This window comes from Syngnathus leptorhynchus, chromosome 6, assembly GCF_054491065.1.
Source record: "Syngnathus leptorhynchus isolate UIUO chromosome 6, UIUO_Slep, whole genome shotgun sequence".
NCBI classification, from domain to species: Eukaryota; Metazoa; Chordata; class Actinopteri; order Syngnathiformes; family Syngnathidae; genus Syngnathus; species Syngnathus leptorhynchus.
In genome coordinates this window covers 4,124,456-4,138,517 of record NC_141200.1, presented here as the reverse complement: position 1 = coordinate 4,138,517, position 14,062 = coordinate 4,124,456, and the positions used below count along the sequence as shown (strand labels likewise).

Genomic DNA, 14,062 nt, shown 5'->3' with positions numbered 1-14,062 from the left:
TAATGTAAAAACACTTAATGCACAAATAAGGTTCAGCATGTCAGTCATTTCACATTTGGATATTTTTAATTACACAATATGCCACATATAATTTGTCCTCTTGCCAAAAGTAATTAATTTTACCTCACCTACGACACAAATAGGGACAAAATAGATGCCTGGAAGGAGAACAAAATTGGAGAGGCATTATTATGATTATGCTTTGGTTTTGTATTGCATGCACTTAAAATGAATGCAGAGGCTTTCACGCAATGTGAAGAAATACTTATGTAAAGGTACTCCAACACTTATTGTGTGCAGTGATTCCAAAATGATTCCTTTTGTATAAAGAATGCACCTACCTTCATTTATAGCAACAGGTAGAACATTTAAATGCTCCACCACTAGATGGCAGAAGGCACAATTAACCTCTGTCCAGATTTCACATGTGAAAACATTTGTAAGTAAACTGAAACAAGATTATGACTTTGTAAATATACACCTTTGTGACGTTTTTGGTAAGACATGAACATTTTCAAATGTAAAATATCTGCCTTAGCGCAACAAAAACTATAAGATCAGCGCAACATGGAATCCTCAGTGCCCCTGCAGGAATGACAAACCCCCGCAGTGACTTCAATGTGCTGCACTTAACGGTAAAACAATAAATATTTCATATCAAAAAGTACATGATACTGTTATACCCCAAGATTAACTTAAGTTTCCCACAATTGTTGGAAATACCGGAATTACCTCCTGCTCAAATATTTTGCGAACAGACTCCAGACACACAGATTGTATAGCTCACATTTATTTTCGCACAGTCAACCCCCCCCCCCCCCCCCCCCGTATCTGCTGGCTCCTTTCTGTCCAGTGGAGTTGGAATGGTCATTTTGAAGCCAACAAGTCACAGTGACCAGCTGCTCAATGTCCATGGTCACCCCTGAAGAGAACACTCATACCCTTGGCAAGGCTTTTGGCTAGCCATCTGCCTGATAACTTTCATAGCAGATCTAAAAGGGTTCATTTTAAATAGATGTATTTACAAATTCTTTGGTATGAATCCAATTTTATATTCACTATGGGTGTGTACGTTTTACATTTGTCATAAAGTATCATCGTAAAACAATTTTTTCCTTAAAACGAAATGTCAACTTGTTTAATAATTAACTGATGGACCATTGAGGTTGAAACTGTATAAACTTGGTCACAGTCAACATTAGCTCAGTCTGTGGGGACTTGGGGCTTTGGAGTTAGAGGGTTAGGGTTTTATTCCTACTGCGGACAGAAATTTACAAAACGTTATTTTCTTGAAGGATGCTACTCTGCTACACCTCCACTTCAATGTGTGTGGGGCAACACAATATAGACTATAATCAGTGTAGTGACCATTACTAGCAGAATATAATCAGATCAGACGATTAAAATTCAAAAACAAAAAAAAGTGAATCTTGGAATTCATTTAAGACTATTGGTCAATCTAATTTTCAAAACATATTTTGATAAAAGCTTGCGTATATTGGTTCAAGCTAAAGATCGATACCACCGATGCTGCTGTTGGCAACAAACATGGTTCACAAAGACCTTTGAAAAGGTTTTTGTGACATCAATACTGCTCGTAACGTAATGTCACAATGTCACTCATCACCTTGCTAGACCTTGACGAGCTTCCAAAAAAGCTTCTAAAACAGCCCAGTTTAAAAAAAATAAATAAATCACCAAACAAGAAAAAAATCGGATTACATAAAAAAAAGCCCTTAAACCTTTGAGTGGCCATTGACAAAAACAGCCTCAATTTGAGGAGGTGTGGTTGTGAAAAGTCATTGGTTCTAGTTCCGTATAAATGCATCAGCTCACATAGGCGGGCCACTTGGGGACTGTCCAGGTCCAACCAGAGTGAAACCATGGCAGACCACAGGGGTGTTAGCTTCTTAGTGGCGTTAATGCTGCTGGTATGCTTTACGAGGACCGGGGTAAGGGCATGGTATTCTTCAGGACCTACGTATTCATCGGGTCCCATGTTTGTTATTGATGACACCAATCCAAACGAACCGTTGGATCCTACACATCCGAGGTTACCTGGTCCTCCTCTTGTTCCTCCTCCCCGCCAGCAAACTGTTCAAAATCCTGGATGGATGAATGTTGGTGAAAGTCCTGGAGGGCAGAATCCTATAAGAAATCCTGAAGGCCAGATAACTGTCAAGCCTGTTTTCCCGGGACAGAATCCTGCTCAAATTCTTGGAGGCCAGATTCTTGTCAAGCCTGTTTCCCCGGGACAGAATGCTGTTCAAACGCCTGGAGGCCAGATTACTGTTAAGCCTGTCTTTCCAGGACCGAATCCTGTTCAAACTCCTGCAGGCCAGATTCCTGTTGGGCCTGTTTCTCCGGGACAGAACCCTCTTCAAATTCCTGGAGGGCAGAATCCAGTTACATATCCTGGAGGACAGATGCCTATAAACAAACCTCCCAATTGGGAGTCTCAACAAGGGCAGAATCCAGGTACATATCCTGGAGGGCAGATGCCTGGAAACAGACCTAACAATTGGGAGTCTCAACAAGGGCAGAATCCAGGTCCTGGAGGGCAGATGCCTGTAAACAAACCTCCCAATAGGGAGTCTCAACAAGGGCAGAATCCAGGGACATATCCTGGAGGGCAGATGCCTGGAAACAGACCTAACAATTGGGAGTCTCAACAAGGGCAGAATCCAGGTACATATCCTGGAGGGCAGATGCCTGGAAACAGACCTAACAATTGGGAGTCTCAACAAGGGCAGAATCCAGGTACATATCCTGGAGGGCAGATGCCTGTAAACAAACCTCCCAATTGGGAGTCTCAACAAGGGCAGAATCCAGGTACATATCCTGGAGGGCAGATGCCTGTAAACAAACCTCCCAATTGGGAGTCTCAACAAGGGCAGAATCCAGGTACATATCCTGGAGGGCAGATGCCTGGAAACAGACCTAACAATTGGGAGTCTCAACAAGGGCAGAATCCAGGGACATATCCTGTTGGACCCAATACTTTAAAAGGTAATCTTAGAAATGATTGGATTTATATACCAGGGCAGATCCCTGGTCAAAATCCTTTCGGGCAGATCCCTGGTCAAAATCCTTTCGGGCAGATCCCTGGTCAAAATCCTTTAGGGCAGATTCCTGGTCAAAATCCTTCAGGGCAGATTCCTGGTCAAAATCCTTCAAGACAGATTCCTGGTCAAAATCCTTCAAGACAGATTCCTGGTCAAAATCCTTCAAGACAGATTCCTGGTCAAAATCCTTCAAGGCAGATTCCTGGTCAAAATCCTTCAAGACAGATTCCTGGTCAAAATCCTTCAGGGCAGATTCCTGGTCAAAATCCTTCAGGGCAGATTCCTGGTCAAAATCCCTCAGTGGAAGAGCCTGTTCGACCTTATCCTTTCTCAATTTATAATCCTGTAAAGGGTGTTTTCGCTGACCAACACCAACAAATAAAGAACCCTAAGCCCACAAACCCCGACCGCCAGTACCCCACGCCTGTCAAAACCTGCGATGTGTATGCTAATACTCGAGTCCCATGTGGAACTCCAGATATCACTGAGACGGATTGTGATGCTCTTAACTGCTGTTATAGCGAAGGCGTGTGCTACTTTGGGAAGATGGGTGAGTTTCTGAAGACCTTACAATCTGTTTGAGCAATCAAGCCAATGAAAAATACATGATGTATCTCATTGTTTTTGTGTCCTCGTAGTGACTGTCCAATGCACCAAGGATGGTCAGTTTATTGTGGTCGTGGCCAGACAGGCCACTTTACCCAACATCGACCTTGAAACCATCTCAATGTTGGGAGATGGTCCTGGCTGCACCAGTATTGACTCAAATTCTGCCTTTGCCATCTACCAGTTTCCCGTGACTGCTTGTGGCACTGTTGTGGCTGTAAGATCTGAATTTATCAAACCACCAAAAAAGAATACTCAAGTCCAAACTATACAAATGAATATTTGTTGAGAAACATCTTCTTGCAGGAGGAGCCTGGTCAGATAATCTATGAGAATAGGATGACCTCATCATATGAAGTGGCAATGGGACCTCTGGGTGCCATAACCAGGGACAGTAGCTATGAGTGAGCAATTGTGATTCCTGTCAAATGAAATCCTCTGAGGATTAACCTAGTGTAATTGTACTTTTCAGTTTACTCTTCCAGTGTCGATACATTACTACTTCAATCGAGACGGCTACTTCTATTGTAACTATGATTGTGGAAGTTCTACAATTAGAGGCGCCTCCTATATCAGTGTCCGCTATGGGTCCCATCAACGTGCAGCTGAGGTTGGGTAATGGAAGATGCTCAGTGAAGGGTTGCGATGAAGGTATGTGCATGTACGACTGGTACCCTGCTTTGTTTGGAGATAAAATGTCACGAGTATGTCTCTTTGTACCTGCAGAAGATGTGGCTTACAACTCATACTATATGGAGTCGGACTATCCTGTGACCAGAATCTTGAGGGATCCTGTGTATGTGGAGGTTCATCTTGTGGATAGGACTGACCCCAACATTGTCCTTAACCTTGGGCGCTGTTGGACCACCACTAGTGCAAATCCTCACAGCGTGCCTCAGTGGGACATTATCATTGATGGGTAATTTATTTATTTATTTTTCCCCCTGAGCAAAATTTATATTGTAGACAGTTGGGTTGAGTGACTGTCCAACTGGTTGAGAGATTGAAGTGAACACAAAGACCTTGTTAATTCCCTCGATGTGAACTGTTCTTTCTCCAGGTGTCCTAACAGGGACGATCGCTACAGGTCTACTCTGGTTCCAGTTGGTTCTCACTCTGGTGTGGACTTCCCAAGTCATTACAGGCGTTTCATTTTCCGAATGTTTACCTTTGTGGACCCCAACTCACTCGAACCGCAAAAGGAACAGGTAACGCGAGTACAGCCAACAAAACTTCTTGGAATTATTGACAGAGCCGTAAAGGGGTTTTGACCGTGTCACAGTGACAGTGACCAGAGTCTCTTCAAACACAGCGAAAGACACACACAATGTTATTTGATGCTGCAACAGTTGGCAGTGAATGGCACATATCAATATGCACCGCTCTCTTTGTCCAGATGTACATTCACTGCAGTACATCGATCTGCAACACTGCAACTGGCTTCCCTTGTGAGCCAAATTGCTTCACTCGAAAAAGTAAGGGATGTCTCTCTATTTATAATTTGGAATGTAGCACTTTAGCTAACCATATTTTTTATCTTTATAAAGGGAGAAACGTGAAAAATGTAGACAAGAAGCAGGCATCAAGGATTGTGGTCTCCGCTGGACCTGTGCAGGTGGTTGGCCCCAAAGAGTAAACAACTCAGTTGCATACGTTGACATTTCATTCAAACAACATACTGGTACTAAGTTACCTGACTTTAAATCTATCTTTAAAGTCGACGGTAAGGCGAATGCCTCATACCTTGCAATGAGTGAAATGGATTCCTCAAATGCTTGTAAGCAAACAATATTAAAAAAGTGCTTTTATGTACTATGAATACTTATATTTTGTGTCCCACAATACTTTTTGCACTGTAAATATATCGAACGGTTGTAATTGAGCTGATTTGACTCGTCTATCTTTTATAACAAAACTGCCAAGAAAAAAACCGAAACATGAACTCAAAGCATTTTTTTTTTCATGTTAAGATAATAAAAGGCTGCCTTTGCTCCACCCAAACATTTGTCACTTTGCAAGTGAAGCTATCCCGACTATCTGTATTTAAGATAAAATAAAAGCTTGCAATATTTCTTCTGCATCTCACACTCACACACAATACTTCACAATTTATTGTATTATTTACAATTTCTTTATTCAAAGGTATTCAGAAGAGTTTTACTAACATGACAGTTAACACTTTACAGATAATTGCCATAATAATAAAAAAAAACAACCGCATTCACGTCTCATGAGTAAACATGAACGACGACCCTGAAAGCCAAACTTGAGGCGCTGGTACATTTGAGTTCATTGTTGGTTTAACATTCAAATGTTGATTTTAAATCTGATTTCAGCTCTTCAGACATATTTGTGCATCTTTATAGGGGGGGATGGAGTGAACTTGAGATTCCTCACCAAAAGTTGGGGGGGTGAATAAAACAAACACCTTGCTGACTTTTCTGGTGTGGTTTACGTTCTCGGAAGATTTGAACGCACACGTCTACACCGTTCATTATTCTCGTAGATTTTACACAACTTGCTGAGCATGAACAAGAAGCTGGTCAAATTTAATTAATCTGTAAAGATAATCAAGTTAGTGGCCCTGAAAAGTTGTCAGAATGTTCTTTTTGATGGGAGTGCATGACTTAATATAAGTAAGAACATTGAACAAAAAAAAATGTGATGTTCAATTATTGATTAATATTCCAGGCTGATTGTCTTGCTGGTGATACTCAAGTGCATTTAGGGCTTGCCTTGTGAAAACAGTCCTGAGGCTTGGAATCGAAATCAGACACGGACATTTTATTGGACCACTTGACGCACAGGTGAGAAGGGAAATATTCCTCACAGAAAAAAAAAAAAAAAGGTGCAGTCTCTTATTTGGAGTTTCTGAAGATGTCATTATCTTGACCAGTATGCGAATATAAACAGCAAAGAACACATTCACATCGATAGTTTGAGTCCCGTGTTGCTCGTCACCTCCTGCTGCGACCCGGCAAGCCAACTCACACCGGCAGTATGCTTTTAACTTCTTCTCCTCAGTCGGACTTGTCCTTCTTTTTGCCTCCTCCGATTGGAACTCTGCTGACCACGGCAGAACCGACGGCGGTCACGCCGCCAGCGACTGCGGACACTCCTCCTTTGACTAAGCCCACGCCGGCGGCAGGCACGGCAGCCACCGTGCTGGCGGCCGTCTTGGTGAGATCCAGGCTTTTTCCTCCTATCCAGGACAAGGTGCCCACGGTAGCTCCTACAGCCCCCTTGGTGGCGCCATACATGCCCCCCGCCACCCTGCCCAGAATGCCCGTCTGAGTCGGTGGGTGTTCTTTGAGGGGGTCTGGTGGATAAACGTGACATGTCACTGAAATAGAGCCGTGAGGTCGTCGAAGCTAAGAAAGATCTTCTCCGCTGTTCACTGACCGAGAAACTCCGAATCGAATATTTGTTCGATGGATTCAAATTATAGCTTGTTTATTTCATAGAATTTTTGGAGGCGTCAAATCCAGGTTCAGAGATTAAAAAACCTCGCCACAATTTGGTTTTAGCAAAAGATGCTTCCACTCAACAGAGCTGGCATGTAAATATGTGTTTTGACTTTGGTCTATATTGCATTATATTCATGTTCCTTTATTTTATTTTGAACCACTCTTGTAACAAAAAGAAAAAAACTGGGGAAAAAAGAAGTGCATTTTCATTCATTTCTGGTTGGAAACAGGATCACAGAACCGATTATGTTATAGCTTATTTGATTTCTTAGCAGTCTGGGTACCATTTGGCCCCGAGTTGCCTCCCATAGTCAGTGTTGGTACTTCAACAAAATTTGTGGAAGGACACTCAAAAATGGCTATGTTCGTCATCTCAAGTAAGACGTACCATGCAGTAAGACCATGCTTTTTTTCAAGTTCATCTGAAATGTGTCCCGACGGAATTCATAATTATATAGCCCGGCAGTATATAGTTACTTCATTCACTGACCTGAATCTACTGACTCATCGAGGTTAGCAGGTGCGCCCTCAAGCACCTGCTCAGCTTCGCTCATCTCTGTGGGGAAATAATGGGAGATAATTATAAACATATCAATAAAAAAAATAGATGTACACATACAGCATTATATCAAGGAGCAAACAGTCGCATGAACAGACCAGAGAGGCGTTTTTTGGGTGGAAATCACGTTTACGGCCCAGAGTGGATGTTTATATGATATATCCCGGACAACTAACTAGTCTGAGCAATTATTTGTTTTGTTTTACCGATGTGCAGAAATTTTAAACACCTGTGCAGAACAACACTACTGAGGACAAAAAGCATAGGCGTGGATCTAAAAATAGATGTCAATGACTTGGAATGCTTCATGAAAAGGTTTTTAAAGTATTAGACGCAAAAATATAATGAGTTTTCTTTCGGGTGTTGGTGCTGCTCATCCCAAAAACAAGGTAGACCAGTTCACTGCAAATACAAATAAAACTTTGCACAGCAGGATCCATAATTTGCAACGAGGTGTGGAAGTGCAGCAGGCAGGCCATTTAAAGAAACCCAACATTGCTGGCAATAAAGCAGGACACGCCGTCATATGTTGACATATGTAGAGCGGCGACGTGGCACTATGGAGCAAGGATTAAAGACGATTATTGGGGGCAGCATCGCAAGCTAGCAAAGCGGCTAAAACCCACGAGAGCTAACTTTGGTTAACTTTACGCCAACTGAAACAGAAAACACCTGCAATGCCCGAATTCGTGTTTATAAAGAACATAAACGCGACATTTTAATAGCATTTTATAGTTTTATATAGCTGTAGGGAATCCATGTTTCTTTCGCCTTCTCTCGAATATTCTAGGTCATACAGCCAAACACGTCACTTCTCTCCTGGTAAACTACATCCCCCCCTCCCCATCAACTTGAGTAAAAACTAATGGAATATATAAATATATCTAAACGATTTTTTTCCCCCCAATGTTCATACTACAGATTTCTTTCAAGTTTTAGCACGCTTTACACAAACGGTTTCAAGAGCAGTGGCTGTTATTGCTGACATCTTGACACGAACTCCAATAAGTTGACAAGATGGCAACTTACCTTCTTTTTTTTTTTACACCCTTTAACACAAAGAGTCGAGTCCAAAAACTGTGTTAAAATGACAAATTAGGCGTAAATGGGTGTGATTGTCGACGGAAAAACTGGCCTGTACCAGTAGGTTGTTTTTTTTCTAGGGAATAAGATATTGCTCCACCCCCTTGTGTGCGAGTGTGCGTGCGTATTTTTCTTCTATCGCTCGCGTACATTCGTCATACGATTTGGTTCGAACGAAAGTTCTATTCAAAATAACTCAAACCTATTGAAAATTCAATACCGTTTGATATTAATATTATATTTCTCAAAGAAATATAGCTTTGCGTGAGGTTGTTTACAGTCTATAACCGGAAGTGACGTATGCTTGGTAGTTTTAAATTGATTTGAAGTCTACACTCGTGAGTTTTTTTTGTGTGTGTGTTTGATTTTATATTTTTTCGAATTTTATTTTTCCATCATGTTTTGTCCTTTTTTTAAAAAAAAAATAGTGATTTCAGCACAAAGTAAAATACCGTGTAGGGAAACGCTATACCACGTGACACGAATTCCGTTTTTCCCGCCAGTGTTTGTAATGGCTTCGCGAGTGTCCGGAAGCTGCCTCTGAGATGACAGCTATGTGCATTTACGATTCCGTGTGGTCTTTGTTTATTTAATCACATTTTTCCACCTAAAAAGGTTATTCCAGCCCTTTCTGCAACATCCCCGTCGGTTGGACTCTCGGACGTTCTACTCGGTGGAGACAAAAGGTAACTAAGTAAATTTGCGTCACCAGTACAGAAATTGTTCACTTCCTTATAGCTAAGCACAAATTGGCATGTACGTATTTCTATTATTTATATGCGCATTGGGAGGCTTTTAATGGGTGAGTGTTACTTGTTAAATGTTCATCGTAAATGGACATGTATCGAGCTTCCAGAGTATCCAAGATGCAATTAGCTGCTTGATACAGCAGGGGGCAGTCTAATCCGTCTATGTCATTTGTAAACTGTACTGAATAGAATGAAAAATATTTGGACAATACGGTTCTCAAGCTTTGGTACACACACTAGAGAGAGAGAGAAAAAAATAAAATAATCTAAAAACTATAATTACCACTATGTTTTCATATTTATGATGATATAGTTTGTATTACTACTTATAGGTGGGGTAAATCATCTGACAAACATCTTTTTAAGGTATCTGAGCTGATCTAATAATCTCAAGATATTATTGGAAATGAAAGCTAAAAGAGCAAAAAGAGAAAAAAATAATAATAGAAAATAAAAATAATCTAAAATCTATAATTACCACTATATTTTCATATTTATAATGATCTAGTTTGTATTACTACTTATAGGGTGGGGGAAATCATCTGACAAACATCTTTTTAAGGTATCTGAGTTGAACTAATAATCTCAAGATATTATTGGAAATGAAAGCTAAAAGAGCCTGAGAGGAGTAACGAGGGGACAAGAGTCATTAGTCGTCCTCCTTCCCTTGTGTGACACCAACCAATATGCTAACACAAATTAGCACGCACGGCTTTGTGTTAGTGAAGGGCCGCACAAAGGCGCTACACACACTGATATGTCATTAGCGAGCAGGTGGGGAAGCACAACATTGAGCTGTTGCCTCTCTGACCAAGTGATGAAGAGGTTTCCATGGCGACCAAGCTGCCTGGTGCCATCCCTTGTTTTGGAGGAGGGGGGGACCAGAATGAGTGCAGGGGTTAAACGCAAAGGACAAGCACCACCAGGAGGAGGATCAGCTGGTGACATGAATGGGAATGTTCCTTTAGTGGCGTCGAGTTAGTCAAAATTCAATTCCTCATCTATTTATGCAAATGATGACGTGCTGACCATCTTCCATTAGACGGCAGGCCCAATTATTTCAATATACCTTGGCGACGAGTTTTTTTCTAATATGCCTTAGCTCCGTAAAGCTCGGGAAACATTTTGTTCTCGAGTCGACCTTTTCCGTTTTGTTGTCGGGCCTACAAATCGCACTGTTAGCAACATGTGGTTGTTTTTTGTTTTTTTATTCTGACTCGATTTGCTCTTTGTCGGTATTTGGGTCGGAACCCCTCCCACTGAAATTGTAAAAGGATTATCTTTTTGTGTGTGTGTGTGTGTGGGGGGGGGTATAATGGTGAGCACTGGAGTGTGCCCAGTGTTGTGGGCCGGGGTCCTAATGAGATCACCGCAGCCCTCATGTGAGCAGCGACACCGCTGGTGGTCCGGCGCTGCGGTACACTGGGGGCCACAACGGCCCTTCGACTTCTCCACTGTGAAGAGCAAACGGCATGAAAGGCCAAACAAGGGAGGGGTAAGGCGTAAGGGGGGTTGGGGTGTTCACCCAAATCCTCTTAAAAAGACCTTTTGTCATTTATACAAGGATTCTTCTTTCTTTTATCATTTAAGAACGCTAAGAGCATTTTTGATCACAATTAGGCCTTCTTTCGCTAATGCGATTGATGTTTGACTTCTCAGACAAAGTTGAACGCAGAAAGCCTTTTATTTTTTTTTAAAGATGTCTCCTCCATTTTTACTTTAATAACTAAGTGGACTGATTTATTGCCTGTTCTCAGCAGGAGAGTCCACACAAAAGATAACCTCAACATCCCGCTGTTTTTAATAGTTCTTCAGGATGTGCTAAAAAAAAAAAAACATGTATGGTGGCGCTATTGCGCTCAAATGAATCCAAGATTTTACTTCCTTTCTATAGTACAATCAAAAGTATCTCCCTGTGGCCTCTAGGGGGCGCTAAGGGGCCATCAGAGAGAATAAGCAGAAGGTCTTACCTCCGAGGCAGCCGTGTTTTATGGTTTGTAGATCCTTTTGTCTGCTTTCTCGCTGATCACTCATTCCTCTCTGAAGAGCTTTGGAAAAGAAGACACCCCCCCACCCCCTCCATCCTCCCTGCCCTCCTCTGTTCCCTCTTTATTGAATCCCGCCTCTGTATCATTTATCTCTGCAGTCCCTGCTCAGAGAGAGAGGGGGGGGCATCTTCTTTTTCTGTTCTCCAGCTGGGTTTGTTGACACATTGGCAATCTTGGTCCTTTTTTGGGGTTTTGGGGGGGGGGGGGCGTGCTCGCTAGCCCCCCCAACTAACCCCATTGCTTTTCCCTGAACAGTAAAGCTGCCACAGCTGTGGACTGTTGCATAGCTTCTCAGAAGTGAGGACTGGCTAAAGGTGGGGGGGGGGGGTCTGCTAAATATATTGCAGCTATTCACTTTTGTTCAACAGTTGACAGGTTTAAAGCATTTCACAGTGCCGTTTGAGGGAAGAGTTGATTCCATGTTAACGGCTTTCTAAATATGGCCTGAGAGGAATGAGTGTGCTGAGGAAACCAAAAGTTCATCACACATAAGATGTTTGGACTTTCTATGGGTGGATTTATGGCGGGGTCATCAAATTCACCCCACTGTTGATTTGTCTTCAGTGCTACCTTGACTTGGCCGGAATGATTGGAAAATAGCCGCTTTGAGTGAAAATGGCACATTTCCTCCTTTTTCACTCTTTAATTCTGTTATTGTATCAAGGTGCCAGGATGAACACATCCAAGCCCAACGAAGATAAAAGTTCCCCGCGGTCAACTGTCGTGAGAATAACACGCAGTTCCAGAGGAGCAGAGTCTCGGGACTCTGGACAGGGCCAGTATGGGAAACGGCGCAAGAAGCAGTCTGACTCAGCCTTGACCCAGAACCTCTGTCAGATGAGCGTAAGCAGGCAAGGAGGCCCGAATTCCAGGTGGGAAAACATCAAATTCCTACAGAATCAGATGACATCTGGGAAACTATCCAATGCCTCTTCTCTCTTGTCTTGTCCAGTGAAGAAAAGCAATTAGGTCAAGATCAGAATGTGACCAAATCTGGTGGCGGTCTGGCCTCCGTGGCCCGCCTCATAAAGCTGGGTCGTTGTAAGAACGTAGTGGTGGTGACCGGAGCTGGAATCAGCACCGCCAGCGGAATTCCCGACTTCAGGTTAGTGTTGGGACCCAGTCTTGATTTGAGTGCCCTTCCTCAACTAGCCGCCTTCATATCAGAACTCCAGGGACGGGCCTTTACGCCAACTTGGAGGCATACAATGTCCCCTACCCTGAAGCCATTTTCAACGTGGACTACTTCTCCAACGACCCGCAGCCTTTCTTCTCCTTAGCCAAAGTGCTCTATCCCGGCAACCACAGACCCAATTACATCCATTACTTCATCCGCATGCTGCACCACAAAGGCCTCCTTCTCCGCTTGTACACGCAGAACATCGACGGCCTGGAGAAACGTGAGTGACACACAAAGGAGATAGAGCATCCGACGTTTTTTTTTTTTAAATTGATATCACTGACCTTCTGAAAGTCACCGTTTGGCTTCTCAGTGTGTGGTATCCCAGATGAGAAACTGGTAGAAGCTCATGGCAGTTTTGCTACCGCTTCCTGTCACCTGTGCTACACATCGTATCCGGCAGAAGAAGCAAAGGTGACCCTCTTGAAGATATTTGAAAAGCAGACCAGCCCACTTTTAACGTTGTTTCTCCCAGAGTGCCATCATGAACGGCGACATCCCCACGTGCACGTTCTGCTCCGCCACGGTCAAGCCCGACGTGGTCTTCTTCGGCGAGGACCTCCCTCAGAAGTACTTCCTCCACACCAAAGACTTCCCCAAAGCCGACCTGCTCGTCATCATGGGGACCTCGCTACAGGTGCTCGGCAACGCCCGCCGACCTCTCGGCTTCCGGTGTGAGTAGATTCCTAACAAATGGCGTTTCAGATCGAGCCTTTTGCCAGCTTGGTAAACACCGTACGCTCTACGGTGCCGCGCCTCCTCCTCAATCGTCACCCCGTGGGCCCGTTCCTGAAGGTCCCAATGCGCAGAGGGGACCACGTGGAACTGGGTGACCTCGAAAACACGGTGCGGAGGTTTGCCGAAATGTTGAGCTGGAACGACGACATCGTGGAGCTGATGAAGAATCACGAGCAAGAGGTTTGCTAACCATCATCCATTTTTAGGGAGCCAAAACACAAAGAGAAATCAATCAAATGAATCTCTCCCAGCAGCGCATCCCAACATTGGTCAGCGGCAGAAGCCAAAGCGGTGGCAGGGACTGCGAGGAGTCGGACTCGGAGACGGACAGCAAGTGCTCGGCCTCTTCCTGCCCGAGAAACTGATGACGGGCGGGAAGCTTGGACACAAACATACGGTTATTCTTGACGGGACGCTCTCTTTGTAATATACTTTGAATGTACAAATCACAAATGTCTACTTAAAGCATGTGACAAAAATCCAGTCAACTTTTTAACACAGTATAAAGATTATTTTAAGCAATATTTAATAAAGCCTGTTGAGCAATAACCCCAAACTGACTATTTG

At 43.2% G+C, this 14,062-nt stretch overlaps 3 protein-coding genes across 5 annotated transcripts; 2 read left to right on the top strand and 1 right to left on the bottom strand.

Annotated features, from left to right (window-relative positions):
• Nucleotides 1-818: 818 nt before the first annotated feature.
• LOC147055404 (uncharacterized) lies at nt 819-5,743 on the top strand. Its single transcript, XM_085913303.1, has 8 exons — nt 819-3,615; nt 3,704-3,888; nt 3,978-4,075; nt 4,144-4,322; nt 4,398-4,590; nt 4,732-4,879; nt 5,068-5,146; nt 5,219-5,743. The coding sequence occupies exons 1-8, from the start codon at nt 1,884-1,886 to the stop codon at nt 5,305-5,307; spliced, it is 2,703 nt and encodes a 900-aa protein (XP_085769429.1). The 5' UTR covers nt 819-1,883; the 3' UTR covers nt 5,308-5,743.
• A 690-nt stretch (nt 5,744-6,433) lies between these two features.
• tmem263 (transmembrane protein 263) lies at nt 6,434-9,079 on the bottom strand. Its single transcript, XM_085913307.1, has 3 exons — nt 8,727-9,079; nt 7,629-7,694; nt 6,434-6,990 (listed from the first exon to the last, which is right to left on the bottom strand). The coding sequence occupies exons 2-3, from the start codon at nt 7,690-7,692 to the stop codon at nt 6,692-6,694; spliced, it is 363 nt and encodes a 120-aa protein (XP_085769433.1). The 5' UTR covers nt 7,693-7,694; nt 8,727-9,079; the 3' UTR covers nt 6,434-6,691.
• A 62-nt stretch (nt 9,080-9,141) lies between these two features.
• On the top strand, nt 9,142-14,042 carry LOC147055402 (NAD-dependent protein deacetylase sirtuin-3). 3 transcript variants are annotated; one of them, XM_085913306.1, is made up of 9 exons: nt 9,142-9,466; nt 12,242-12,449; nt 12,530-12,682; nt 12,745-12,977; nt 13,071-13,171; nt 13,233-13,394; nt 13,463-13,483; nt 13,553-13,675; nt 13,750-14,042. In XM_085913306.1, exons 2-9 carry the CDS (start codon nt 12,250-12,252, stop codon nt 13,858-13,860), a joined length of 1,104 nt encoding a protein of 367 aa, XP_085769432.1. In that variant the 5' UTR covers nt 9,142-9,466; nt 12,242-12,249; the 3' UTR covers nt 13,861-14,042. The 3 variants fall into 3 exon arrangements, with proteins under 3 accessions (XP_085769432.1, XP_085769431.1, XP_085769430.1); XM_085913305.1 differs by having other exon boundaries at nt 13,747-14,042; XM_085913304.1 differs by having other exon boundaries at nt 13,463-13,675; nt 13,747-14,042.
• Nucleotides 14,043-14,062: the final 20 nt, after the last annotated feature.